Genomic DNA, 25506 nt, shown 5'->3' with positions numbered 1-25506 from the left:
GTGACAGGCAGCCTGGATAAAAAGTGTGGAGAGAAACTGAAGTCAGTTGATTCATTCTGATATCTGGACACCGAGCGAGTGACGAATTGTCCTGTTAACGTAACCAGCTGATGATAAAGTGCTAACTGAATGAAAGAAAAATGTATATTCCAAATAATTAGATTATAAAATGATCGATTAATGCAGTATGTAAATGGTTTTTGTACTTTGGACAGGTCGCCAGACTGTCACAGGGCTAACATTTAACCCAACCTCACTAATTACATATTGTTGGACTGTGGGGGGAAGTCCTAGTATCCAGAGTAGTATCCAGAAAGTTAACAGACTGTTCAGGTAAGCCTCTCCAGGACCAACAGGATATACAGAGTCCCCACTGTATGTTGGTGTAATGCATAAGAGTGCAATAACTGAGCTCACAGGCAGAATAAAGTTGATAGAGTTTTTATAAAAGGTTCATCTATAAAGAGCTGTTTAAAACAAAGTATGAGGTAAATCAGAGATTGAATGATCAAAGTTTCTAAGTCATAAGGCTTCGTGTCCATCTCCACCAATAAATCGTTTATTTGACCATGGAGACCCTGGCGCATTGAGCACTGAAGGCAAAACTCTGTTGCATCCCTGCAAAGCCTCTATAGCTGGATCCCGCGAGTTTACCCAGCAAAGGTAGGACGTGCGCTGCTGCTGCTGAGATTTTTTTCAGTAAGTTAATATTTGACCTGTTTAATACATGGCTTTATCTCTAAGTCAGTGTGTGTTCAAGGATGTAATGACAAGGTGTGTGTGTAGGTGGAGAGAGGGAGAGTGTTTTACAGCGTGTGTGTGTGTGTGTGTGTGTGTGTTCGTACCAGTGACGAAGACTCTGCAGGTCTGGGCAGGGTTGGCGTGTGACGTGTATGAGGGCAATAAGCAGCGCTCCCGGCTCCGTGTCACTCACTCAGACTCACACACCGAGAGGGGAACGAGACGAGAGCGAGAGATCTGGTAAGGCTGCAACTATTTCTTCACCTGTTGAAGGCGTTACTGTTTAATATGTGGTAGCAGGCATTTCTGTTCACTCCTGTTTAATGCTCTCACTGTTGGGCTGCTTCTCAGCCCTGTTTAATTTTTAACACTTTAATTAAGTCATCCTTTTTTTTTATTCGCCTCCTATTACACAACACCTTTCAGTCTTTATTTTGCAATCTGCACATTATATGAAACGTTACCTGCACTTCGCAAGTCTTCGAGATTTCCAGGACGCCGTTTGTCAGAGCACAGAAGGACGTTTTTTGGTTTCCTCTTCTGTTTGCCACCCTTGTAACAATCCAAAGTCTTCATTTGTTTTAAAAAACAAAGCTGATCTGGAAAGGACACCAAATATGTCTGCAGTTTCTGGTTATTAGCAGGAAGTGTACTCCTTCAGAGGAGCATTAGTGTGGACTTTGTTATTATGTAACTTGCGGTGAAACGGTTTACAAGGTGATCACAGAGGGGAGGGGAAGCGATCTTGCACTTTTTCACTGCAGGGTCAAAACCCCTGAGTACGTCTCATTTCTACCAGCAGCGCAATCAGTGATGTCACAGCAGCTGATTTCTTGCCTCATCCTGGACTAACACACATGTTTGTTTGGCCGCTTTTCTTTTATTAATTAAAAGTGTCCCACCAGGCGGAGAGTACAAGCGAAGCTTTTGCTGCAGTTGCAATTCTGCCCAAAAGGGCAGTCGAGCAAGCAGTGATCATTGAGGACCTCAAAGAGGAGCGCTCTGAGAGACGCTCGTTGATTGTGTGGCTTGCATTGTAATCACTGTGACACACAGATCAGTCCACTGATCATAAAGTAGAGGTCAGAGGTCAAATGTGACATGATATTTAAGATGTAATAAAGAAGTTTCAATATGTTGGCAACAGTTTCTAATAGGGCTGCGTTAACGTGGTTAATGATTAACGCGATTAAAATGGACGAACTGCCCAAAAGGCGTTGACAGAGACATTTCAGGGATTTTGAGTCAGTCTGCGCTCCAGATGGGTTAATTGTTAATCGCGTTAGTCGTAATGACAGCATTAACGCGTTTAAGCCGCATTAACGTGTTAACGGCGAGTAACCCCTTACACGGATTGATCTGCGTTAACTCGTTAACACGGATTAGCCTGTTTTAACGCGCTAACGCGGATCAGTCGTGCCAACGCCACCGGCACATAACCTCGTTGGTGGAGGTAATAATGCTGCTCTTCCTGCACAGGGAGTGGAGCAGTCATCAGCCACTCCAACACAGCCAGAATATAAGGAACTCATCTAAACAACACTGTGCTTACACGGGACCCCTGAAAAACACATGTCGATGTTTGACGCAGATTGTATGACTGACTTTCAGAACAGGTGGAGAATGGACAGACAAGCAGGTCGCTGACACCGACAGTTAGTCTGAAGTCATTGATTTTGGCTGCACATCCGGCTGTCCGACTCCCTGCGTGTTTATCTTCAGCGCTAAGAATGCTGCGCGTTCAGTTTTTTGACATCTGTTATCATCACAACCCCGATAACATTGACTCTGACCTCCAGCCTCGGTCACGGCCACCGATATTCAAACACAGACATTCTTGTGACGCCTGCATAGCATTTCTGTTGTACAGTACTTACCATCCAGAGAGGCTGATAAAACACACACATACTCACATTGATGTGAAAAGTAATTATCTTTCGTCTATGGTCTTTTACGCTTTTTCCTTCAGCTTTTATCTCCTATCACTGTTCTTGAAATTTTGGCTGCCTGTATGGAAATGGATCGGACTGTGCGTTTGACAGAGGGCAGGGTTATGTAACAGCCTTAAACTCTAATCTCTCCTCTCTCAGCAGGAACAAACCAGGAGCAGAAAGAGTGTGTGAGAAAGTGCACCAGAGGCCAAAAGAAGTAACAGACAGAAACTTGAAGAAACTCCAACAAAAAGATGGCTATTGGCAGGAACTCCAGGATGAGCTCAGTCCGAAGCTCCATCAGGGCCCCAAAGTTTCTGGACAAATCGAGTGGCTTCTACGGTCGCCTCGACGAGCCCGAGGCCGCCACAGAGGTAGAGGAGACTGGTGTAAATGTTTGCAACATAGAGGAGGCAGTCTCGAGTGACCCATCCATCACAGCGGTGCATTGTTCTGATGAGAAGGAAGAAGGCGAGGTGTTTGGCTTCAGCGAAGGCATGATGGAAGATGACGACGAGAGCCTCCTGAGGAGGAAACCCAGCCGCCGCAGCAGCAGGTGGAGGAGAAGCTCCAGGAGGAAGCAGAAAGAGGGGAGAGCAGACGAGGACGCAGCCAGAGAGGAGAGGCCCAGCCTGGGCACGGAGGGTCCAGCTGACTTCCCCGAGGACATCAGGGTGAAGATTGAGATAGAGATGGAGAACCTGAAGAAGGTGGAGGAAGAAAATGAAAAGGCGGGCTGGGAGAAGGAACCCGTGCTCGTTCACTTCCCGGCTCGGGAGGACGCTGACGACCAAGTCCTTATCCGAGACAAGAAGAGAGGAAGAGAAGACGAAGAGGAGGAGGAGAGGAGGATGACGAAGGAGCAAGAGGAAGGGATGAAAGCGGTGAAGAGGAAAAATTACCGCAAGGTGAGAGAAAATGTGCGGTGTTGTTTTAGGCTGCAGACTTGTATCAACTTCCTCTTCAGTTTGTCACATTTACATAAACTCCATATTTAGCTTCGCTGCGTCGGGTTAAACTTTAAGCCGAAGCTGAAGGTTGTGTAACTGCACGCCCAGCATGTGTGGAACAGAGGGGTAAAGTTCTCCCTCGCCATCCTCCACGTAATGCACTCTGGGTTATTAACTGCCATGGAAACTATCTTATCACCTTTATAACATGTTGCCACTGCGCGTCCAAGGTCCAGCGGTCACTGGTGCGTGTCACGGCACATGAAGTCACCCCCAAATGAGTTTTTCCTCTACGTCATTTTTAATGACGAAAAATTAAGCAGGTTATTGTAAAGAATTTCTGCTCCTGCTGACACACACACACACACACACACACACACACACGCAGGTGACATTCCTGTGGCTCCTCTATCATGTCCTTTGATCAGTGGAACGAGGTCAGGTGATGCTGACCCGCCTGCTAAACCCCACACCGTGAAAAAACATTCCAGTGCTGTTAATCAGCTCCGCTCTGCAGACGATTGGTTGGTTTCTGCTCAGTGTGCGGCGCTGGTTAAATATTTAGTCATGAGTTACCACAGCACAACCTGTTTCCAGTGAGCTCATTATTTTCCAGATGGACTTTTAGACAATAATAAAGCTCATTGGTTCTTTTTATAGAAAAGGTCAATAGCGTGTCTCTTGGAATTTCCCAGGAAGCAGCCGTGCTGCGACACAACAGAAACAATCATTAATTTGTATACTGAGCACAGGAATTCCAGTGAACTCCAGGAAAAATCCTTTTATTCCATGCACAAGAAATGAGCCTAGAGCAGGATAATGTCAAACATTAACATTCAGCATATGTAAAAATTCAAAGAAAACCTTCCAGTAACACATTTATATTAAGCAAATGGCTACTTCCAGGTGTTTATTACTATTTTACCTGTTTAATGAAGCGCTTGGCCAATTTAAATTCAGCGTCTAACTACAAACTCAATTCAAGACTGAAGAGCTCAGTCACAAAACAGCTTCATGGAGCTGCTTTGATTACTGACTCATTATCGACACAAGAGCACTGAGGTCTCCTGTGGTGGGATCCTTTGGGTCCTAGCAGTTGGTGTTTGCTCCATTGTTTCACACATGCTCGATCGGACTGTGATGTAGAGTTTCGAGGGCGCTCGAGCAGCTGTGTCACATTCCCTGAGGTGTTGCTGAGCTGTTTTGTCTGTGATGCAATGTCCTGCTAGGGGAGACTGCTGCCATGGGGGAGTGCCTTTATCATTGTAACATTGTAACTACATCTGAGGTTCTTCTTGTCACCTGTCAGTGGCTGTAATGTAGCTAACCCTTACTCCTCCTGTTCCCACCAGGCCTTGGACCGAGCACTGCGCCGCGGCTGGGAGGCCTTCGTCGCCAACCTCTACAGTGTCACGCTCTCACCGGTGAACTCCTCGCCATCGTCGTCTTCACCGTCGTCGAAGAAGAAGCACCAGCACAATTCAGCGTTAGCAGAATTTCAATAGAAATGGAGATAGAGATGGACAATGAAGCTTGAGGCTTCTTAACTTTTAATAATATCAGGGTCATGCAGCGTTTTACCGCGACTGCTGCAAAGTATCGGACAATCCTGCCTGTATAACATTTACCACATGACGTGTCTGAGTCATCACCTCAGGAATATTAATCAATTATGTAACTTACTGAGTCTTGATTACTCAGCTGAACCTTTATCGCCTTATTAGGATGCACCTTAGTCAGGACACAAACTGCAGGGATCCACTTTAGCTCGATGGGCTGCTGGTTTTACAGTGAAGTCTATGAGACTGGCCTGAACAGAAATCCCTGGTCTTTATGTGACTGAGTTCAGCAGCTGCTCGTCCCCTTCTGATCTCCAGTTTTAGTCAAGTAAGAGCATTTTAGCTCTTAATATCCAGTTCGTTACTAAGAGCTCGTTAAATGATCTCTGCTTCCTTTGGTTTAGCGCTGTGAAACTCCTCGAGTGTTGATGTGTAACCAAAGGGGGTGGAAAGTTTAAAACGTAGCAGCTGACTGATGGACTTTAGCTGTGGAGTAATACATACTTCTGTAGGATTAACCGTGGTGCTCGTTGCCTAATCAGACAAGCTGTTTATGAGTAAATAGTATGCAGTAAATCAGTAATTAAACTTTATTAGGGATTCACATTATTATGGACACATTCTATTATTTATGTAGGCTTTATTGCAAGTGAAAAAGACGGACAGGGTCCAACCTTGTGCAAAGGAATATGTAAGAGTTTCTATTACAGCTTTTTAGCTTTTTCCTCATGAGGTCCCTGCGTGTGTTCTAGTGAAGGTTATTAAACCTGAAGGGACAGAGCAGGGAGGTGTAAGCTTAGATGTCCGTCCAGAAAAAGATAATGCTTATTTTTGGTCAAAAAAGTCATATTAAATAGTGCATATTTTCTCTATTTGAATGCAAAGTTGTGTCTTTTTTATGTGTTTGATTTGTAAAACTGACGACTGTATTTAAGAACTATTAATAATGGACGTTTGTAGATGTGACAAAAATGCAATAAATGGTCTTTAATTTTCAAACATTCATTCATCTATTTTTTTATTGCCCTTATCCACTTCACAGATACTGAACCAAATTTTTCAGTGGTGCGACTAAAAATAAATATTTGGTCGCACAGGTGCGACCAACTGTTCCGGTAACAAAAAAAATCTCTGCAACTCTCCGTGTGGTCAACAGCAGACACACATTATGCCCCTATCGTGGACTAAACCAATCAGAGATAGTCAGGGGCGGGACCTCTCTGATTGGCCGTGGTCCAGTTGAAAGTGCAGGTGGAAGAGAGAGGTGAGTAGCTTGAATAAAGCGATATCAATTCATTAACAGATTCCACACAAAGACCTAAACACAGAGCGGACCCGACACATCAGAATCAGCTTCGTCTTTCTCGGCTTTCTCACCCGACGGCCCGAACACGGACACGCTGTCGGAGCTTCGCGATTCTTCGGGTCCGCGCTGTGTTTACGTCTTTTTGCGCTGATTCTGAGCTGCAGGTTTTGTCTCTCTCCAACCAGCAGCAAAAGAAGCAGCAAACTGCGCTTCACATTTGATCAATGTCGTCATGAATTCCCTCTGACTTTTGCTGTTTTGCTTCCACCACGATATATATATATATATATATATATATATATATAAAAACACCCAGCACGCCCCTGCGGGCGGTTTATCCTTCAAGCTCGGGTCCTGTACCAGAGGCCTGGGAGCTTGAGGGTCCTGCGCAGTATCTTAGCTGTTCCCAGGACTGCGCTCTTCTGGACAGAGATCTCCGATGTTGTTCCCGGGATCTGCTGGAGCCACTCGCCTAGCTTGGGAGTCACCGCACCTAGTGCTCCGATTACCACGGGGACCAACGTTACCTTCACCCTCCACATCCTCTCGAGCTCTTCTCTGAGCCCTTGGTATTTCTCCAGCTTCTCGTGTTCCTTCTTCCTGATATTGCTGTCATTCGGAACCGCTACATCGATCACTACGGCCGTCTTCTTCTGTTTGTCTACCACCACTATGTCCGGTTGGTTAGCCACCACCATTTTGTCCGTCTGTATCTGGAAGTCCCACAGGATCTTAGCTCGGTCATTCTCCACCACCCTTGGGGGCATCTCCCATTTTGACCTCGGGACTTCCAGGTTGTACTCAGCACAGATGTTCCTGTACACTATGCCGGCCACTTGGTTATGGCGTTCCATGTATGCCTTGCCTGCTAGCATCTTGCACCCTGCTGTTATGTGCTGGATTGTCTCTGGGGCATCTTTACACAGCCTGCACCTGGGGTCTTGCCTGGTGTGATAGACCCCAGCCTCTATGGATCTTGTGCTCAGAGCTTGTTCTTGTGCTGCCATGATTAGTGCCTCTGTGCTGTCTTTCAGTCCAGCTTTGTCCAGCCACTGGTAGGATTTCTGGATATCAGCCACCTCCTCTATCTGCCGGTGGTACATACCGTGCAGGGGCCTGTCCTTCCATGATGGTTCCTCGTCTCCCTCCTCTTTCTTGGGTTTCTGCTGCCTGAGGTATTCACTGAGCACTCGGTCAGTTGGGGCCATCTTCCCAATGTATTCTTGGATGTTCGTTGTCTCATCCTGGACTGTGGTGCTGACACTCACCAGTCCCCGGCCCCCTTCCTTCCGTTTTATATATATATATATATATATATATAGGGGTGGAACGATATTCGTATCGATATTGAACCGTTCGATACAGTGCTTTCGGTTCGGTACGCATATGTATCGAACAATACAATTTTTTTCAATTTATTTTTTATTTTTTATTTTTTGTGTCCCGTTTGGATCTATAGCCATCAGAATTGTTGTCTTGAGGCCAAGAAAGATGCCAAGAGGATTTATTTTAAGTGGATCATCATATTGGTCCATTTGATTGACCTTTATTATAATTATGAATTTATTTTATTTTCAGTTGCAAACGGGACAGACATGACTGTGGGATAGGACAGGGGGAAAGAATGAAAGAAAGAGGGGGAGAGAAAGGAAGAAAACCAAAGGGGAGAAAAAAAAAAGAACAATACAAAATTTGTAATTTATTTTATCAACTTTCCTTCTGACGATGCTGTCTGTGTTGAGTGCTCAGTGAATCTGCATTTGACTACTCCGCCTAGGCTCGAGAGTGCAGCCTAGGCGGAGTAGTCAAACGCAGATTCACTGAGCACTCAACACAGACAGCATCGTCAGAAGGAAGAGCGCAGGGCAAGCTAGCGAGACAGAAGTGGACCTCCCCACCCTCATTCAGATCTGGCGTTTGGAATTATTTTGGTTTTTATGTGACGTATGACCCTGAAGGTAAGCGAGTCATGGACTAAAGTAAAACAGTATGTTGGATGTGCCATGCAATGCTCAATTACATGGGTGGGAACTAGTGTGTTAGCGCAGTTAGCTCGTTAACGTGTTGGCCGTCTAGCCCCTCTGTATAGGGTAGCTCATTAACGGAGATTTGCCGTGTTGTGGCGTTAAGGTTATTTCAACGAGATTAACCTGAAAGCACTAGTGGGAACACAACGAATATGACTGCACATTTACACCGACATCATCCTAGTGCAAAGACAAAAACAACAAGCATGCATGCTACTAACTTTAGCCGAGTCATTTAGACAGCTGTTAGCACAGGATTCTCCTTATGGAGACCTGATATGTTTAATATGCTGCTGAGAATATAGCCCAGAAGAAGCGGATAGTATAGCTTTTATTTTGGAAAGAGACATTTCTCTGTAATAAACTCTCTTTTCCAAAGATGAGTGATTCCTCAATCAGATACAGGGCTTGCAATATCGCTAGCCCGACGTCCCGGGGCTATCTCTGCCCTGCCTGTCGGGCTATTGTAGGAAGGAAAAATATATGTCAATGCTTTTGCATTCTTTCAGAAATGTAGCTGGGTAATTATGTCATTGGGTGAGCCACTGTCAATATGTGACATATTGAAATTGCGTTTGAATTTGCGCTTGTTTTTTTGCTTTCACTTTGCAATCGCGCGAACTGTGTATAGAGAGCGACAGCACTGATCTGTGAGTGATGATAATTTGTGCACCAATTCCTCTGACATCGTCTTATTAATCGTTAGCTTACTATGCAAACATGACAAGTGAAATCTCCCGCAGCTTAAACATGTGAGAGGTTGATCGCGCAGAGAATCGCTGAGCTTATGTGAGTGCGGCAGGATATATATTTCACTACGATGACCTGGATGACTGAGAACCTTCACAGACAGATATATATTTTAGTTCTGCTGAGCCAAATAAGACAGGTCAGGGTGAAGAAGTGACAGCCAAAGAAAAGCTTACCACAAAACGGAGAAGTTATGACAAATCAGACTATAAGGCAAAAAGAAAGTGCAGCTTTATGGTTTCATGGACAAAAGAATTTCTGTGGCTGCAATATGACGAGCTAAAAAACAACACGCACAAGGGTTAGGGTTAAATTTAAAAACTGTACTTTTGTGTTAAAATATATATTTATAATTTTAATAAATGACAAATTAAAAAGGCATGAACATTTTTTTTTGTATCGAAAAAATATCGAACCGTGACACCAAAGTATCGAACCGAACCGTGAATTTTGTGTATCGTTGCACCCCTAATATATATATATATATATATATACACACATATGTATACACACACACATACATATATATACATATATATATGGGCATACAGGGAACGCCATAACCAAGTGTCCAGCATAGTATACAGAAACATCTGTGCCGAGTATGACCTAGAAGTCCCGAGGTCAAAATGGGAGACGCCCCCGGTGGTGGAGAATGGCCGAGCTAAGATCCTTCCAGATACGGACACAATGGTGGTGGCTAACCAACCGTACACAGTGGCGTTAGACAAGCAGAGGAAGACGGCCATAGTGGTAGACGTAGCGATACCGAATGACAGCAACATCAGGAAGAAGGAACACGCGAAGCTTGAGAAATACCAAGGGCTCAGAGAAGAGCTTGAGAAGATGTGGCGAGTGGCTCCAGCAGATCCCAGGAACAACATCGGCGAGCTCTGTCCAGAAGAGCGCATATATATATATAAATTTAAAAAACATACACTTTAAAAAAATTAAAGGAAATGAACACTTTAGATCTCAGTGGGAACAAATCATGCAGATCTATACTGATATGGACTGGGTAATGTGCTGGGAAATAAAGGATCCCACATTGATAGAAATGAAAATGATCAACCTACAGAGAACCTACAGCTCCAAAGACACCTTAAAAATCAAGTTAACAAATTATGCAGCAGCTCAAAATGATACTCAGTAGTTTGTGTAGCCCCCACGTGCTTGTATGCATGTCTCAGATTGTTGGAGCATGCTCCTAATGAGACAGTCTGGTCTCCTGGTCAATCTCCTTCCAGATCTGAACCAGGGCATCACTGAGCTCCAACTCAAACATAAAGAGCTGCCCACAGTGGGTGAACCTGTGAGAAAGGGAGTGTGAGTTTCCACCAAGTAATGTGTTTGGTTCTTACAGGTCGAGTCAGTGAGCATTTCTGTTGCTCCTCTGAAGGTCAGGCGGTCTAAACTGAAGTCTGAGCCATGGCTGAACGACATCACTCGGGCTGCTCGAAGAGAGCGCAGAAAAGCAGAACGCAAGTGGGAAAAAGACAAACTACAAGTGTCTTATGATATCTTAAGAGATAGCTGGCATAAATATCAGAAAATTGTTAAGAACCAGAAATCCGCCTATTTTGCAGGTGTTATTAACGACAACTGCCATAAGCCCCGTCTCTTATTTAGTATTTTAAACTCTGTTCTTAACCCTCCCCAATCCAACTGTACAGAAGCTTCTGCTGAAACTTGTGAAGCTTTTTTAAATTTCTTTGTTTTTCTTTAATAGATTTTATCTATTAGAGCACATATTTTACCCCCTTCTTATGACCCTTCTGTTATTTTTAGCCTTTAGCATTTTTTAGCCATTTTGAACCTGTGTCTCTGTCTTATCTGGGTAAAATTGTCACCCAAATCAAGTCTGGTTCTCCCAGGGATGTCCTTCCCCCTCGTTTTTTTAAAGAAGTTTGGGACACTATTGGACCTTATATTCAAAGGCTTATAAACAGCAGCCTGACTTTAGGCGATGTACCTGTAATTTTTAAACAGGCAGTGGTCCAGCCTCTGCTGAAACACCCTGGCTTGGATGGCTCCTTCAAAAGCTGCTCTGGTTACCATGGAACGTACTGTTTCAGGTTGGATTCATCATTTGCTGTCACTATCAGGTTATTTTGCCTTCACACATGAGCTGCTGGCTGGCAGGAAGTATCAGAAACACGTTGTTCATGTTGTGGTAGCACTTCATACTTCATCCAAGCACTGTGTGCTCCAGATTGATGGCTGGACGGTGTTTCATTTTCTGCCTTAAAAAAAAACAGAGAGAGAGAGATAAAACCATGTCTTTTTTTACACTTTGGAGAATCCGAGCATAATAAGCGAGACATTTGGACATTATCTCTTCATGGGGACAAGTCAAGACTAGAGAGGGGAATGAGAGATGATAAGTAAAAAAAATCATTCCTAATTTAAGGTTGTGTTCAAATCTTGAACTCAGTGAAAAGAAATCACTCCAGTAAATGAACAATGTTTAGTTTGCAATAGTCATACCCAGATCCTGATCTCGCCCACTGCTGGAATGGAGGATATTTACATGAAAGAATAACACTGTGGAGGGTGGAAGAGTAGAAAATCACGTGTTCTGAGTCAAAATTGCTTTTGCATTATTTGGCTACGCAGGTATTACTGATAGTAAAGTGCTTCGCTGTTTAAATATATGTTATGCTTTAGCTGGATAATTCTTTTCTGTCTTGTCTGATGTAGAAATTGGATTTCCCCCGCACACACACTCACTAAGGTCTGTAAAATCTGCAGCCTGTTTCTGTGTCTTTGCTGCCATCTGGTGGAGGTAAAAATGGCGCTCAATCTTAGCGGAAGTGACGTAGTAAAATCCACTCTCTGTAGGCTTTCTCCAGCTACATGCTGAGAGCGATGTTCTTGCGTTAAAAATACAGAGTTTAGGTTGTGTACAAAAGACTCTATCCAGTTTAATTCACCCATAGCTGAATACAGATGAGAGGGGTTTTTTTGTTTTTTTTAAATTAACTTTATTTATCACATTTTAGACATACAGTCAAGTAAAACAGGAATCACATAAAAGATGACATTGTGGTAGTACAATGAGGAACAGAGAGAGGGACAAGGACAGTGAGACAAAAGTGAGTACAAAAAATAAAATAAATTAAGGGGAACATAAATAAACAAAAGTTTGCAAGAGCCAAAATCAAGTTAGCAGTTTCAATCGGTTATAGATGTTAACAGTCTTGAGAGCCTTAGTGTTTTTTGATGAGGAGATTGTCCTTATATATTGTGCAAGTTCCATTTTTAATACAAGACGTTCAGGCTTTCTGCCGAGGACTTTGCTTTTGTGTATATGAAATTTTGCCAAAAATAAAACCAAATTTATAAAGAAGAAAGCATCATTGTCCTTGTCTTTAAAATTATAATAGCCAAAGACAACATCCTTATAGTATAGTTGAAGATTAGGGAGAACAGAGTCAGTAATAAACTTGTGGAAATCCTTCCAGAATTTACACGTAAATTTACAAGACCAAAACCAATGAGAAACTGTTTCAGGTTGTTCTTGACAGAAGGTACAATTTACATTTATTTCAGCCATAAATTTGGACAAATATTGTTTGGTAATACAGATGAGAGTCAAGATAAGCGTTAGCCACTCGTTGACGTTTGCCGGTGGGCGGAGTCCAACAGGCGGGACATAAAAACGAGATGTACCGCGCTCTTCTTCCACTTCCTTCGATGTTCTGGCAGAGGTAAGATTTGTGCAACACTTAGCCGCTTTAGTTTAGTTGCAGAGTTTATCCACTAACTGGATGATTTTAAAGAAAGAAACTGCTGTAGTGATGCTGCAGTTTCACGTTAGTTCACGTCTCATTTTCAGCCATTTTAAACGCTGCGTGGTGTTTTTGCTAGAAGTTTCTCTTCATTGAGCACCGACCAGATTTTAGCGTAATCTTCAACCATCCACCAGCAGAATTTAAACATTTCGACTGAAACTTCTGTCACTACTAATAAAAATATGTTCTCTACCTGATGCATCCAGTATTGAGACTTAAACGTAAAGCAGGCTTGCATTTTAATGGCTTCAGAAGTGACCGCACGGCAACTAACAGCGTCTCTAAATGATGAAACTTTTCACAGACCTGTCCTGAATGGCAGTGATTGCACTCTTTTTATTCTGATTTGAGACGCTGTTAAACTCAGTTTTCATACTGTTTCACGCGAACAGTAGCACGTTAAATTTTAGCGGTCACGTGGTAAACGGCATGGCTAGCTGGTTGCTAGCTGCAGCATGCTAACGCATTCTTTCTTTTCTTTCCAGATGTGGAGCTGTTGGAAACGTGCTTCCTGCACAGGTAATGTCTGTTTACAGATTCGCTTTATTGCATTATAAGATGGAGAGTAGGGTCATGTAACCGTATTAAATGGCATAACGTGAAAGGTCATGCTACTGTGATGACCTGTTTGAACTCTCTCACTGAATAAAAACGCTGAAGACAGCATTTCAAACACTGAGTAGCATGAAGGAATCACCACTGATCGTCTCGTGCTTCTTCTTTTACAACTCTCTAACGGCGCCATCTTTTTTTTTTTTTTTTTTTTTTTTTCTTGTCTGGTTTCAGGCATGGCCTGTGAGGACACTTCCTACATCAGGTAATTAGAAAAGGCTCCGAGTGCTTCAGATTTTAATCTGGATTAGGAATTTAAATGATCTCTCTCAGTGGCTCTGCAGTTAAACATCTGTGTGGCTATAAATGAGCATGTTGTGCTGCGGTGATGAGTCTTGGAACTCTCTCTTACTGAATCAGCGTTTTGAAGAAGCTTCTTTACCAGATTCTGAGCAGCATGTAGGCTCCAACCTGATTGTGCTGTAATGGCTCTTAAAACACTTTTATAAGACAATGACTGTGGTTTAAAGTTAAGGACAGTGATTGAATTGACAAATCTCTAGTTCTAATTTCTTGAGGGCTTAAATACAGATCTCATTAACAAAGATTTATTTTTTTCTGTGTAGGTCCTCTGATGTGAACCCCGCAGTGTTCAGAGTGGCTTAAATTCAGAGGTCAGTTAAGATTTTCTGCCGTTGTTAAAATTCCACAGTAGGGTTTTAAGCATGATGATTACCATTAATGACAAGCATATGCCTGATTAATGTGATGTCAACCTTTAATCTGATTACCCTTTAATTTAGGCTAACAAACATGTAAATGTTAGTTATTGCAAATGATTAACAGTCGTATTTCTTTGCTAGGCTAAAGTTGGAGTTGTTTCAGAAGGAAGTGATGCCAAATCCGCATGTAAGTATTAAGCTTTAATTTTTTCAGGTTAATGTGAAATTCTAGAAATTGAATCTGAAATGCTAAATTAATTTATTGGTTCCATAATGTGAGGCATTTCTGACTGTTTGAAAGGATGAAATGGGTTAGCACCCATCAAACACCTGGACGACATATGTCACATGGCAGTTTGTCACCAAAGCCCTGATCAAACATGCAAGTCCTTAATGGCACAAGAAGTAGTCCCTGCTTTTTTTATTAACGGCCCAACTTCTCCTTTAGGGACTTCCACCAAATGCTTGGGGAGGAAGGCAGTCGAGAAAGTTTCAAGGTAAGGATTTAAGACTTGAATATTCTTTCTGTTGAGCTTGTCGTGCAGAGACGAGACGTCTCATCTGCAGCGCAGTTTCAGTGATGATGATACTTAGCTCACTTTGACCCGATGTGAAACGACACGAACGTCTGAGCAACTGCAGCTTTTCACTTTGAAGGATTTCTATCATCTGTGTATTTTATTTGTCATAATACAATCTGCATGGCCACTTGAGTGATGTAAATGATTTCTGTTGTCAGGTGACTTGATGACTGCTTCAGCAGCTCCATGGAGGCTTTCCGGTTTGAAGGTATGTTTAATAAAAAAAAAAAATCTGTGCAGTTTTAAATATTCAGACCTGCTGAAAATGATGAGAGAAATTTTGGAATCTCGTTCGTCTGAACTGCTGTTGATAAAATTTAAATCTGAAGTCAGTGACGGTCCACAGGAAACGCTGTGAGACTTGAACCTCCTTTCTGTACCTTGACTTGATGCAATCATTTTACAGGTAGCTGAAGTTTGGACTCCAGATGCTGCCATCACCATCCCAGCTGTTTGTCCAGGTGGGTGAACTCTGTAGCTTCGTTTTAGTGCTCATCTAGACATCTTTATGTAGGAGGCTTAGAGCTTGATGGACTCTAAACTTTTATTTAGACTGATGGGTGTCACTCAAGTTTCCTGTATGATGATACTTGCACACGTCTTACGCCTCGTGTCAATGCCAGACCTGAAAAGGTGAACCCACTGGTGTTGCCTTGGCAATAAGGGGATGACCTGTTGGGGTTACCAACAGTCTGAATGGAAACATACTGGAATTGTGAATCATCTGATGTTTATCTGCACGGGAACAAACCTGTAGCCTAACGTCATTGTGAGCAAACGTTGCTAATGTAACTTTGTGTCGTCCTTCAGGACAGAGCTGCCTGTCAAAGCTGTGAGCTGGACGCAAGCCCTAGGTAGGTGCTGTGCATGTTAACATCAACAGAAAAGTGATCATAGTGAAAATAAAGGATGAATGATTCTGGTATTAAGGTCTAAAACTGTGCAGTTATGCGTCCTGTCTGATAAGACTGTGAAAGCCCTGGATCTTGACTTTAGTACTGCTGGGTTTGTGCAAATGATGACATGACACCACAGTCAAAGAGGGGGTTGACTCTACCCCCTCCAACTCAGTTGGTCTCCCCTCCTGTTGGCCTAGCATGGTGCTGAGAACCCTGACTGTTACCCCTCCAGGTGTAAGGTGACCTGCTGGTGCTCTGATGGAGAAGGAGTGCTGACCAAGGCATGGCTGAAATGAAACCTTCTGATCACATCCCAGAAATGTCATATTTAAACTTCTTTGACACTTTATAACACAGTGGCTTTGAATGCTGCTTTATAGATTTGCTTCACTAAAGTGTTAATGTCAGTCTGACAATTTCCCCAAAAGAGCTTCAGCAGGATACTTAATACTTGTCTGTCTTTAAACAGCTTTAAACACCAGATCGTCGGTTCAGTCAGTTCATGCTGGTGAGTACAAACTCTGCTTCTGTTTTAACAGCATGCAGCAGCTTAATGTCCAGTTAAAAATTAAACAGAAGTGATGAGGTTGTTTTACCGCCCCAGTCTGAAGATTCGTGACTGATTGGTATACTCTGATCTCAGCAGCTAAAATGTGTTCTCAGTCACTCCACAAGCAGACTCTACTAACACATTTCATCTATTGCAGGTTTCCTGTTTGAGGCAATGGAGTCATGTGGTCTGTGTCCAGCACCTCATGTCATGAGACTGACATTGCGCACAGTCATGATGGTGAGTAACCAGTTTAAACTGGAAAAGTTACTTAATTAGGCAACGGTTTAGTGTTAAGCAGAAGTGATGAGGTTGTTTTACCGCCCCAGTCTGAAGATTCATGACTGATTGGTGTACTCTGATTTAAAACTGACTTAATCGTAACATGAGTGTTCCTGCCCTCCATGTTTCTAAGTGTTTGTTTTTAAACTTTGCAGATTGGAGGGTACGTGCCACATCGTGATGATCTCCTGTGTGCTGCCACCAAGATGACTGCAGTTTGAACTACACTGGAATTGTGTGGACAGCTGTGATGTTTACATTTGTGGGGTTCTGTCACTTAAAATTTGCAGTAACAAAACAATAAAGTGTTTAAAATTTAGCAGACTAAGCAGTTTTATTTCAAGTGTGACTGTGGGGAGACTCGATAAACCAGAACATTTTAATAGTGCAAGTTTTTAGAATGTCAGGTTTCTGGCTTAAAGGGATAACACAGGATGCTTTGTGTTGTAGCACAAATTAAATCAAACCTAAATGCTAACTGTCAAAGAATTGGCTTGAGGCTGATCGATGAGATGACAAATTATGCAGAACTGGCCTGTGCAAGAATGGTGGAAAGCACCAAATTTCTCTGTAGGCGCTTGTGATACAACCAGAATTTGCAAAGAATTGCATGTCAAAGAGAACTTTAGACTACATAAGAACAAGCATAACAAGTTGTCTGCAAGAATCAAGTGTGGATGTTGTAAGAAGGCAACTGCAGTGTTTTGCCACAAGAATGGATGAACTTTTATTACTGGGTTCATACAAGTAAACTATGGTAAGTCTCCTTTAAATCAGTGCAAACCCAGGACTGCTGGGTAAATCCTTACTTGATGGGACAAGTATAAAAGCATTCAGTCACTAAAGGCGGCAGGTCATGAACAGAGACCAGCTGGTCTGCAGTTAAACATTCAGTCAGCAGTGAAGATCCTCGCAGCGATGTCATCTAATAACCAGTCCACGCCAGCTAACAAGTTCTCTCCTGTTACTGCACTGCAACCAATAATACACCAGTGATGACTTTTGATGTTATCCAGGGCCAGCGCCTGCAGAAGAACAAAGTGTCAGCATCAACCGTGATATATGCAACTATATCATTGCTGAAATGCAGTGTCAAGTGGGTGCAGAGCTCACCTCTCGTATTGCCTCTTTGGACAGAGCTCCTGGTAAATCCTGTTTGTTGGCAAAAACCAGCAGCGTTGCACCAGCTAACCTCTGCAAAGAACGGAGCGCAGCTTATTTAAAAATAGCATAACGTGTTCATACTGAAATCAAATATTTTGACTCTAGCTTTTAGGGGTCCATGGAGGCCAGTGTGAGTTGCCCAGTTTTGAAAATATCTTAAAAGATATAGAAAGTCCAGACAACTCAGAAAAACGATTAAAGATTTGCTTTCTATTAAAGATAAATGGATACTTCTGATTGGTTTGGGCAAAATATTCCTTTTAAATGACAGGTGGAATACCAGGGTTAAGGCTGGTATTCAGGACTAGTGAGTGTCACATTTTTACACACCTACCCTTCTGGTCTAACGGTTACTGCAAACCTATTGCGTTTACTCTTTTATCCTTTAAAAAACAAAACAACCAATATAAAGGATTCTGTCACTCCACTGTGTGTCATTCTCATATACCTCCTCCAGGAGGAGTGCGCTGAGCTCCTGTCTGCAGTCTTCCAGTCTGAGTCTGTCTGCGCTGTCCACCACCCACACCAGCCCATCTGTGCTCTCAAAGTAGTTCCTCCAGTAGGAGCGCAGTGACTTCTGACCGCCTACGTCCCAAATATTCAGTTTAAACCTGGAAACACAAGGAGTGGGAGGCATGAATGGAAATGTACAGACTGAGCTAGAAAAAAAAAAAAAAACAGGTCTAAAGAATACTTTTGTACATTAACACAGGAGGTTTTCAGCAAACGTTTGCCTCCCTTCTACTTTTAAATACCGTACGAACCACAAGTTGGCAAGCAGCCTGAGAGCGAAGTGCTCTGATATAGTCCCATTTGGTTTTATGGTAAGATGGGGCCTGATTATTTAAGAGATGAAGGATTTTAACTTTGATTCTGGATTTAACAGGCTGACACACAGAAATAAAAGCCAAATCAAAAGGCGCCACAGGCGGAAGGAAATAGAGGCAAATAGATCTGAAGGGATAAAGCATTTCCTGTGACTTTTATTCCTTTATTACACTGAAGCTTCATTTATTATTTGTCATGGTTTTCACACAAGACAATACACAATACCTACTTTCATATTCATATAGGCACATTTTAATTTTAGATTATTATATCGACCATCTTTGAAATTTTTCCTTGACTAGATTAGTTTTTTTTAAAGAAACATGGGTGTCAAAGCAACGTGCGTGTGCGCGTGTTTGAGCCAGTGCGCGCGTTACCCTTTGTGCTCCAGCGTTTTGATGTTGAAGCCCAGTGTGGGAGAGATGGTGCTGACGTCCTCCCCGTTGAATTTTTTCAAGATGGTCGTCTTCCCCGCGTTGTCCAGACCTCTGCACGCGCCAGGTTAAAGACAACTCACACACCTGAGAGGTTTTAATCGATTAATCAGCGTCTCGTATATTTACTAGAATACGTGTAACAGCTAGCATAGCAAGAAGGATGAATCCGCACAGAGGGAAAAATAAAGAGAAAGGCGTTATCCGGCATCTTTATCTAACGACACAGACACACAGAGAAGCTTGCGGGTTCTTATTTGATACATGTATAGTTATAATAAACCAAGTGCACGAATGCCACTTTGTTTTCAGCCTAGCCAAACCTGTCACAGAAAGGATACAGCATCAGCAGCCTCATCTCGCGCTCCTTCTGTTTCATCTTCTTCAAAATTGTTAGTAAACCCATCGTGACGCTGCCCCGTTTAACTGTTATACTGTAATAAATGTATGTTATAATTTTAAAGTTTAGTATGATAATGTTCGGCTCTCGTAAGCAGCATTGCAACTCAGGAAGAAGCCAGAGTGTTAATCCCGCCCCATGTAGCCACCGATTGGCTTGTTTTGCAGCAAGAGAACGTGGATTGGTTGCTTTCAACTTCCGGCGCCGGCAGATTGGTCAGTGTGCATATTTAAGGTGTGGCCGGGCTGTGGAGGCCAGAGAACTACTGTGATGGTTTGCGGCAGCGCCTACTTGTGTCTGTTGTGGAAATTACACATTTGAGTCGGTTTGGGGAATGTTCTAATTTTCAAAATATAAAATGTTAACGATCTTGTGAAAATGAAAACAAGCATCAGAAATGTGAACATTTTTACATTTAGGAGTTATAAACGAGTCAGCTATTTTTACCACAGTTTTCAACCACTGAATCCACTTTACAGATTTTTGCAAATATTTCTTAGGCGCTTCTTTTCTAACTTTTAACAAAATACGCTGGAAAAATTGCAATGACACCTTTTTGTGAATTATGTGATAAATGTGATTTATTAATAAATATTAATAAATCTAATTAAAAATCGAATTAATCTAAGTTAATGTACAGAGAACCAAAGAAAATAAATACAGTTCAGGCTCTGTAGTCCAAAGCTTTACCATACCAGCTCTTTCCCTCTTCTTCTTATTCTTCTTAAAAAAAAATAAATTAAAACAAAAACATAGTTTCTTAAACTGTAAAGTAAAATCTGAGTTGTTTCATTTTTTTCTTGCGCGATTTACTTAAGATAACAAAACAATTTAAATTAACAACATTTTTATGTGGGAATTAAACAAGTCAGTTAATCTAAATGTAAAATATGAATTTGTTTAGAGAAAACATAATATATTTAAATAAGATGTGACATTTCTAACAATAATTGGTCTAAAATAACTCATTTAATCTATTTACATTAAGTAAAACATATTATTATAAATAGCTCTCCCTCACAGGGAGCTGGTGTGGATGTGGTCAAATGTCATTGTATGCAAATACTTCTGCAGCGGTGCCTTCACAAGATGGTGAAAATCAAGATTTTTTTGTGGATATTTGTGATTGATAGTGATGCTGTTTTTCACACTCTGTACTTCTGCAGCGTTCCTAAGCAGTCAGCTTATTTTAGAACAGTTTTCACTTTCACTACTGACTTTAATTACTCTTCTCTGGCCCCGGTGGCACCAGTGTCCGGCAGCCTCGCCTATGTCAGTGCGCCCCAGGGTGGCTGTGACTACAATGTAGCTTGCCATCACCAGCGTGTGAATGGGTGGATGACTGGTTGTGTAAAGCGCTTTGGGGTCCTTAGGGACTAGTAAAAGCGCTATACAAATACAGGCCATTTACCATTTCTCTCCAGAGCATACCGCCACCTGCTCCCTGCTTTCATTACAGATTATAATGTCATGTGCAAACATAAGAGTTGCTGGAGACTTCTGGCTCCTCATCTGTCAACCTGCCCATCATCACTGCAAACAAGAAGGGGCAAGATGGTAATCCTATCCCCTGGCTCACTGTCCTCATACATGTCCTGCACCACCCTCCTGACTTCCTGATACAGCACCACTGTTCCTCTCGTCTGACCTATCCTATATTTTCTCTCGATCCTTAAGAACACAGTGCAACTCCTTCTGACCTTCTCTAAACTCCTCCATCAACACTGTCAAAGCAAACAACACCTCTGTAGTGCTCTTACTCTCCATACTGCTGCTCACTGATCGTCACCTCTGTTCTTAACCTAGCTTCAGCAACTCTTCAGCACATCTTTCCTGTAGCTTTATGGTATGGCTCATCAGCTTTATCTCTCTGTAGTTACTACAGCTTTGCACATTACCATTTTCTTCTAAATCAGTAGCTACACTTCTCCACATGTACATTACTAGTCAAAAGTTTGGACACCTTCTCATTTAATCTTTTTTCTTTATTTTCATGACTATTTACATTGTAGATTCTCACTGAAGGCATCAACTTGTGTAGTGAACACAAAAGTGTGAAATAACTCAAAACATGTTTTTCAAAATAGCATCCCCTTGCTTTGATTACTGCTTTGCACACTCTTGGCATTGTCTCTATGAGCTTCATGAGGTCGTCACCTGAAATGGTTTTCTAACAGTCTTGAAGAAGTTCCCAGAGATGCTGAGCACTTTTTTGCCTTTTGCCTTCACTCTGAGGTCCATCTCATCCCAAACCATCCATTGGGTTTAGGTCAGGTGACTGTGGAAGCCAGGCCATCTGGTGCAGACCTCCATCACTCTGCTTCTTGGTCAAATAGCCCTTACACAGCCTGAAGGTGTGTTTTGGGGTCATTGTCCTGTTGAGAAATAAATGATGGTCCAACTAAAGGCAAACCCGATAGGATGGCATGTTGCTGCAGGATGCTGTGGTAGCCATGCTGGTTCAGTGTGCCTTCAGCTTTCAGTAAATGCCCAACACTGTCACCAGCAAAGCATCTTCACCTTCCTTCTCCATGCTTCACGGTGGGAACCATGAACGTAGAGACCATCTATTCACCTTTTCTGTATTGCACAAAGAAACAGCAAGTGGAACCAAACATCTCAAATTTGGACTCATCAGACCAAAGCACAGATGTCCACCGGTCTAATGTTCATTCCTTTTAGACCCCATTCCTACAAAACTGCTCAAAGAAGTCCTGCCATTAATTAATTCTTCGATCTTAAATATGATCAACCTATCTCTAATAATCGGCTATGTACCACAGGCCTTCAAGCTAGCTGTAGTTAAACCTCAAAAAGCCATCTCTAGACCCAGCAGTCTTAGCTAATTATAGGCCAATCTCCAACCTTCCTTTCATATCAAAAATCCTTGAAAGAGTAGTTGTCAAACAGCTAACTGATCATCTGCAGAGGAATGGTTTATTTGAAGAGTTTCAGTCAGGTTTCAGAGCTCATCACAGCACAGAAACAGCTTTAGTGAAGGTTACAAATGATCTTCTTATGGCCTCTGACAGTGGACTCATCTCTGTGCTTGTCCTGCTAGACCTTAGCGCAGCATTCGATACTGTCGACCATAATATCCCATTAGAGCGATTAGAACATGCTGTAGGTATTACAGGTACTGCACTGCAGTGGTTTGTATCATATCTATCTAATAGACTCCAATTTGTACATGTAAATGGAGAGTCCTCTTCACACACTGAGGTTAATTATGGAGTTCCACAGGGTTCAGTGCTAGGACCAATTCTGTTTACATCATACATGCTTCCCTTAGGCAGCATCATTAGAAGACATAGCATACATTTTCACTGCTATGCAGATGACACGCAGCTCTATCTATCTATGAAGCCAGATAACACACACCAATTAGTTAAACTGCAGGAATGTCTTAAAGACATAAAGACCTGGATGGCCGCTAACTTTCTGCTTCTTAATTCAGACAAAACTGAGGTTATTGTACTCGGCCCTGAAAATCTTAGAAATATGGTATCTAACCAGATTCTTACTCTGGATGGCATTACCTTGGCCTCCAGTAACACGGTGAGGAACCTTGGAGTCATTTTTGACCAGGATATGTCCTTCAATGCACACATTAAACAAATATGTAAGACTGCTTTCTTCCATTTGCGCAACATCTCTAAAATTAGAAATATCCTGTCTCAGAGTGACGCTGAAAAACTAGTTCATGCATTTATTACTTCCAGGCTGGACGACTGTAATTCATTATTATCAGGATGTCCAAAAAACTCACTGAAAAGCCTTCAGCTAATCCAAAAATGCTGCAGCAAGAGTCCTGACAGGGACTAGAAAGAGAGAGCATATTTCTCCTGTTTTGGCTTCGCTTCATTGGCTTCAAGTCCAGAATTGAATTCAAAATCCTGCTCCTCACATACAAGGTCTTAAATAATCAGGCCCCATCTTATCTTAATGACCTTGTAGTACCATATCACCCTATTAGAGCACTTCGCTCTCGCTCTGCAGGCCTACTTGTTGTTCCCAGAGTATTTAAAAGTAGAATGGGAGGCAGAGCCTTCAGTTTTCAGGCCCCTCTTCTGTGGAACCAGCTTCCAGTTTGGATTCAGGAGACAGACACTATCTACTTTCAAGATTAGGCTTAAAACTTTCCTTTTTGCTAAAGCATATAGTTAGGGCTGGACCAGGTGACCCTGGATCCTCCCTTAGTTATGCTGCAATAGACGTAGGCTGCCGGGGATTCCCATGATGCATTGAGTTTTTCCTTTCAGTCACCTTTCTCGCTCACTATGTATTAACAAACCTCTCTGCATTGAATCATATCTGTTATTAACCTCTGTCTCTCTTCCACAGCATGTCTTTTATCCTGTCTTCCTTCTCTCACCCCAACCGGTCGCAGCAGATGGTCCCGCCCCTCCCTGAGCCTGGTTCTGCCGGAGGTTTCTTCCTGTTAAAAGGGAGTTTTTCCTTCCCACTGTTGCCAAAGTGCTTGCTCATAGGGGGTCATATGATTGTTGGGTTTTTCTCTTTATCTATGAAGCGCCTTGAGGCGACTTTTGTTGTGATTTGGCGCTATATAAATAAAATTGAATTGAATTGAATTGAATCCTTCTGTATCCTCGCCCAAACAAATCTCTTCTGCTTGTTGCTTTTCTTTGGAGTTGTTTCTTAGCAGCTATTTGACCATAAAGGCCTGATTCGTGCAGTCTGATCATTTGATGTAGAGATGTGTCTGCTACTGGAACTCTGTGTGGCATTTATCTGGGCTCTAATCTGAGGCTGCTGACTCAGATGAATTTTTCCTCAGTAGCAGAGATGACTCTTAGTCTTCCTTTCCTGGGCGGTCCTCGTGTGAGCCAGTTTCACCAGAGCGATTGATGGTTTTTGTAACTCCACTTTGGGACACATTCAAATTTTGGCTGACTTAGATTCAGATCTTAAAGAAATTACAGACTATCGTTTCACTTATGCGATTGGTTGCCGTAAAATGAATTCTAACAGTTGTCAAATAAGACAGTCAGCTGTGTACCATCCTGACTTCTGCACAGTACAACTGATGGTCCCAACCCCGCATTAAGAAGGCAAGAAATTCCACAAATGAACCCTGACAAGGCAGACCTGTGATAGAAAAAACATTTGTCAACAAAGAAAAGCGTGGCTACTTTCAAGAATCTAAAATATAAAACATATTTAGAGCTTTTTATCAATGTTTTCTTTGCTACATAATTCCATATATCTTGCTTAATAACATTTGATGTATCTACAATATAGAAAGTAGTAAAAATAAAGAAAAACCATTAAATGGAAAGGTGTGTCCAAACCTTTGATTGTGTATGTCATTTGGATGAACCACCTTTGCACTCTTCATTCTCTTCATAGCTGCCCTCACTTCATCCTTTCTTATCCATGTTCCACCCATCTTACTCTCTCTTACATTTTCTACACCCATCAGTTCCTCAAAAGTATTTCTTCCAACTTGTCAACACCCTGACTTGACTCATTAGCACATTTCCAACTCTATCCTTAATCACCCCAACCTGCTGCTCATCCGTTCCAGCTCGATCTCTGTCTAGCCAATTGACAAGTTATTTTCGCCTTCCTTTATTGCCGAGACTCAAATTCAATGCACTCTAAACATTTTTTCTTGCTGTACACTTAGCTTCTCAGTTCTTCATTGCACTTTGTTCATTTCCCACTTTTTTTTTGTCTTTTTCTTTTTTTTTCTAGACTCTTCCTTCAAATGCTTTCCCGTATGTCTTTAATTCGCCACCAACTTTCCCTTTCTAATTTCCTGTCAAGAGGATACACCACCTACCTTGTTGGTACTTTCCCTCACCACTTCAGCTGGAAAACATTTTCACTCTTTAACACCAGGAATAGCAGCATTTGGGGGGTTTTTTGGTTTGTTTTTTTTGTTTTTTGTTTTTTAGGAAAAACTGAATATATCATACAGTGGATGTATTTAGAGCACTTGTCTTGTTCTACATTTTGTCACTTTACAGCCTTACACTAAAAAAAAGGATTACATTAATTTTTCCAATCATA

At 42.1% G+C, this 25506-nt stretch overlaps 2 protein-coding genes, 1 long non-coding RNA gene and 5 other non-coding genes across 11 annotated transcripts; 7 read left to right on the top strand and 1 right to left on the bottom strand.

The window, feature by feature from the left end:
- The first annotated feature begins 834 nt into the window (after positions 1-834).
- On the top strand, positions 835-6174 carry sb:cb1058 (uncharacterized). Of its 2 annotated transcripts, none has more exons than XM_004554331.6 (3): positions 835-981; positions 2832-3580; positions 4975-6174. In XM_004554331.6, exons 2-3 carry the CDS (start codon positions 2927-2929, stop codon positions 5125-5127), a joined length of 807 nt encoding a protein of 268 aa, XP_004554388.2. In that variant the 5' UTR covers positions 835-981; positions 2832-2926; the 3' UTR covers positions 5128-6174. The 2 variants fall into 2 exon arrangements, with proteins under 2 accessions (XP_004554388.2, XP_004554389.2); XM_004554332.6 differs by having other exon boundaries at positions 871-981; positions 2835-3580.
- A 2249-nt stretch (positions 6175-8423) lies between these two features.
- Positions 8424-16963, top strand: LOC101481460 (uncharacterized). 3 transcript variants are annotated; one of them, XR_013096937.1, is made up of 13 exons: positions 8431-8445; positions 12852-12974; positions 13544-13577; positions 13845-13875; positions 14237-14284; positions 14474-14519; positions 14781-14829; positions 15072-15121; positions 15320-15374; positions 15724-15767; positions 16282-16320; positions 16520-16602; positions 16800-16963. It is a non-coding gene; the product is annotated as an uncharacterized LOC101481460 (long non-coding RNA). The 3 variants fall into 3 exon arrangements; XR_013096938.1 differs by lacking the exon at positions 12852-12974 and having other exon boundaries at positions 8424-8445; XR_001167628.5 differs by lacking the exons at positions 8431-8445; positions 12852-12974 and adding an exon at positions 13057-13079.
- Positions 14905-14969, top strand: LOC111501095 (small nucleolar RNA SNORD29). Its single transcript, XR_002721376.2, has one exon. It is a non-coding gene; the product is annotated as a small nucleolar RNA SNORD29 (small nucleolar RNA).
- On the top strand, positions 15175-15245 carry LOC111501097 (small nucleolar RNA SNORD30). The gene has a single exon (XR_002721378.1). It is a non-coding gene; the product is annotated as a small nucleolar RNA SNORD30 (small nucleolar RNA).
- Positions 15489-15614, top strand: LOC111501100 (small nucleolar RNA SNORD22). Its single transcript, XR_002721381.3, has one exon. It is a non-coding gene; the product is annotated as a small nucleolar RNA SNORD22 (small nucleolar RNA).
- On the top strand, positions 16384-16455 carry LOC111501098 (small nucleolar RNA SNORD31). The gene has a single exon (XR_002721379.1). It is a non-coding gene; the product is annotated as a small nucleolar RNA SNORD31 (small nucleolar RNA).
- Positions 16659-16730, top strand: LOC111501099 (small nucleolar RNA SNORD31). The gene has a single exon (XR_002721380.1). It is a non-coding gene; the product is annotated as a small nucleolar RNA SNORD31 (small nucleolar RNA).
- A 383-nt stretch (positions 16964-17346) lies between the features above and the next one.
- On the bottom strand, positions 17347-19611 carry arl2 (ADP-ribosylation factor-like 2). The gene is made up of 5 exons (XM_004554333.6): positions 19412-19611; positions 19014-19124; positions 18257-18419; positions 17758-17838; positions 17347-17669 (listed from the first exon to the last, which is right to left on the bottom strand). The coding sequence occupies exons 1-5, from the start codon at positions 19474-19476 to the stop codon at positions 17535-17537; spliced, it is 555 nt and encodes a 184-aa protein (XP_004554390.1). The 5' UTR covers positions 19477-19611; the 3' UTR covers positions 17347-17534.
- Positions 19612-25506: the final 5895 nt, after the last annotated feature.

This window comes from Maylandia zebra, linkage group LG3 (assembly GCF_041146795.1).
Source record: "Maylandia zebra isolate NMK-2024a linkage group LG3, Mzebra_GT3a, whole genome shotgun sequence".
Taxonomy (NCBI): Eukaryota; Metazoa; Chordata; class Actinopteri; order Cichliformes; family Cichlidae; genus Maylandia; species Maylandia zebra.
The sequence above is the reverse complement of the archived record's forward strand: the minus strand, read 5'-3'. Positions and strand labels throughout refer to the sequence as shown.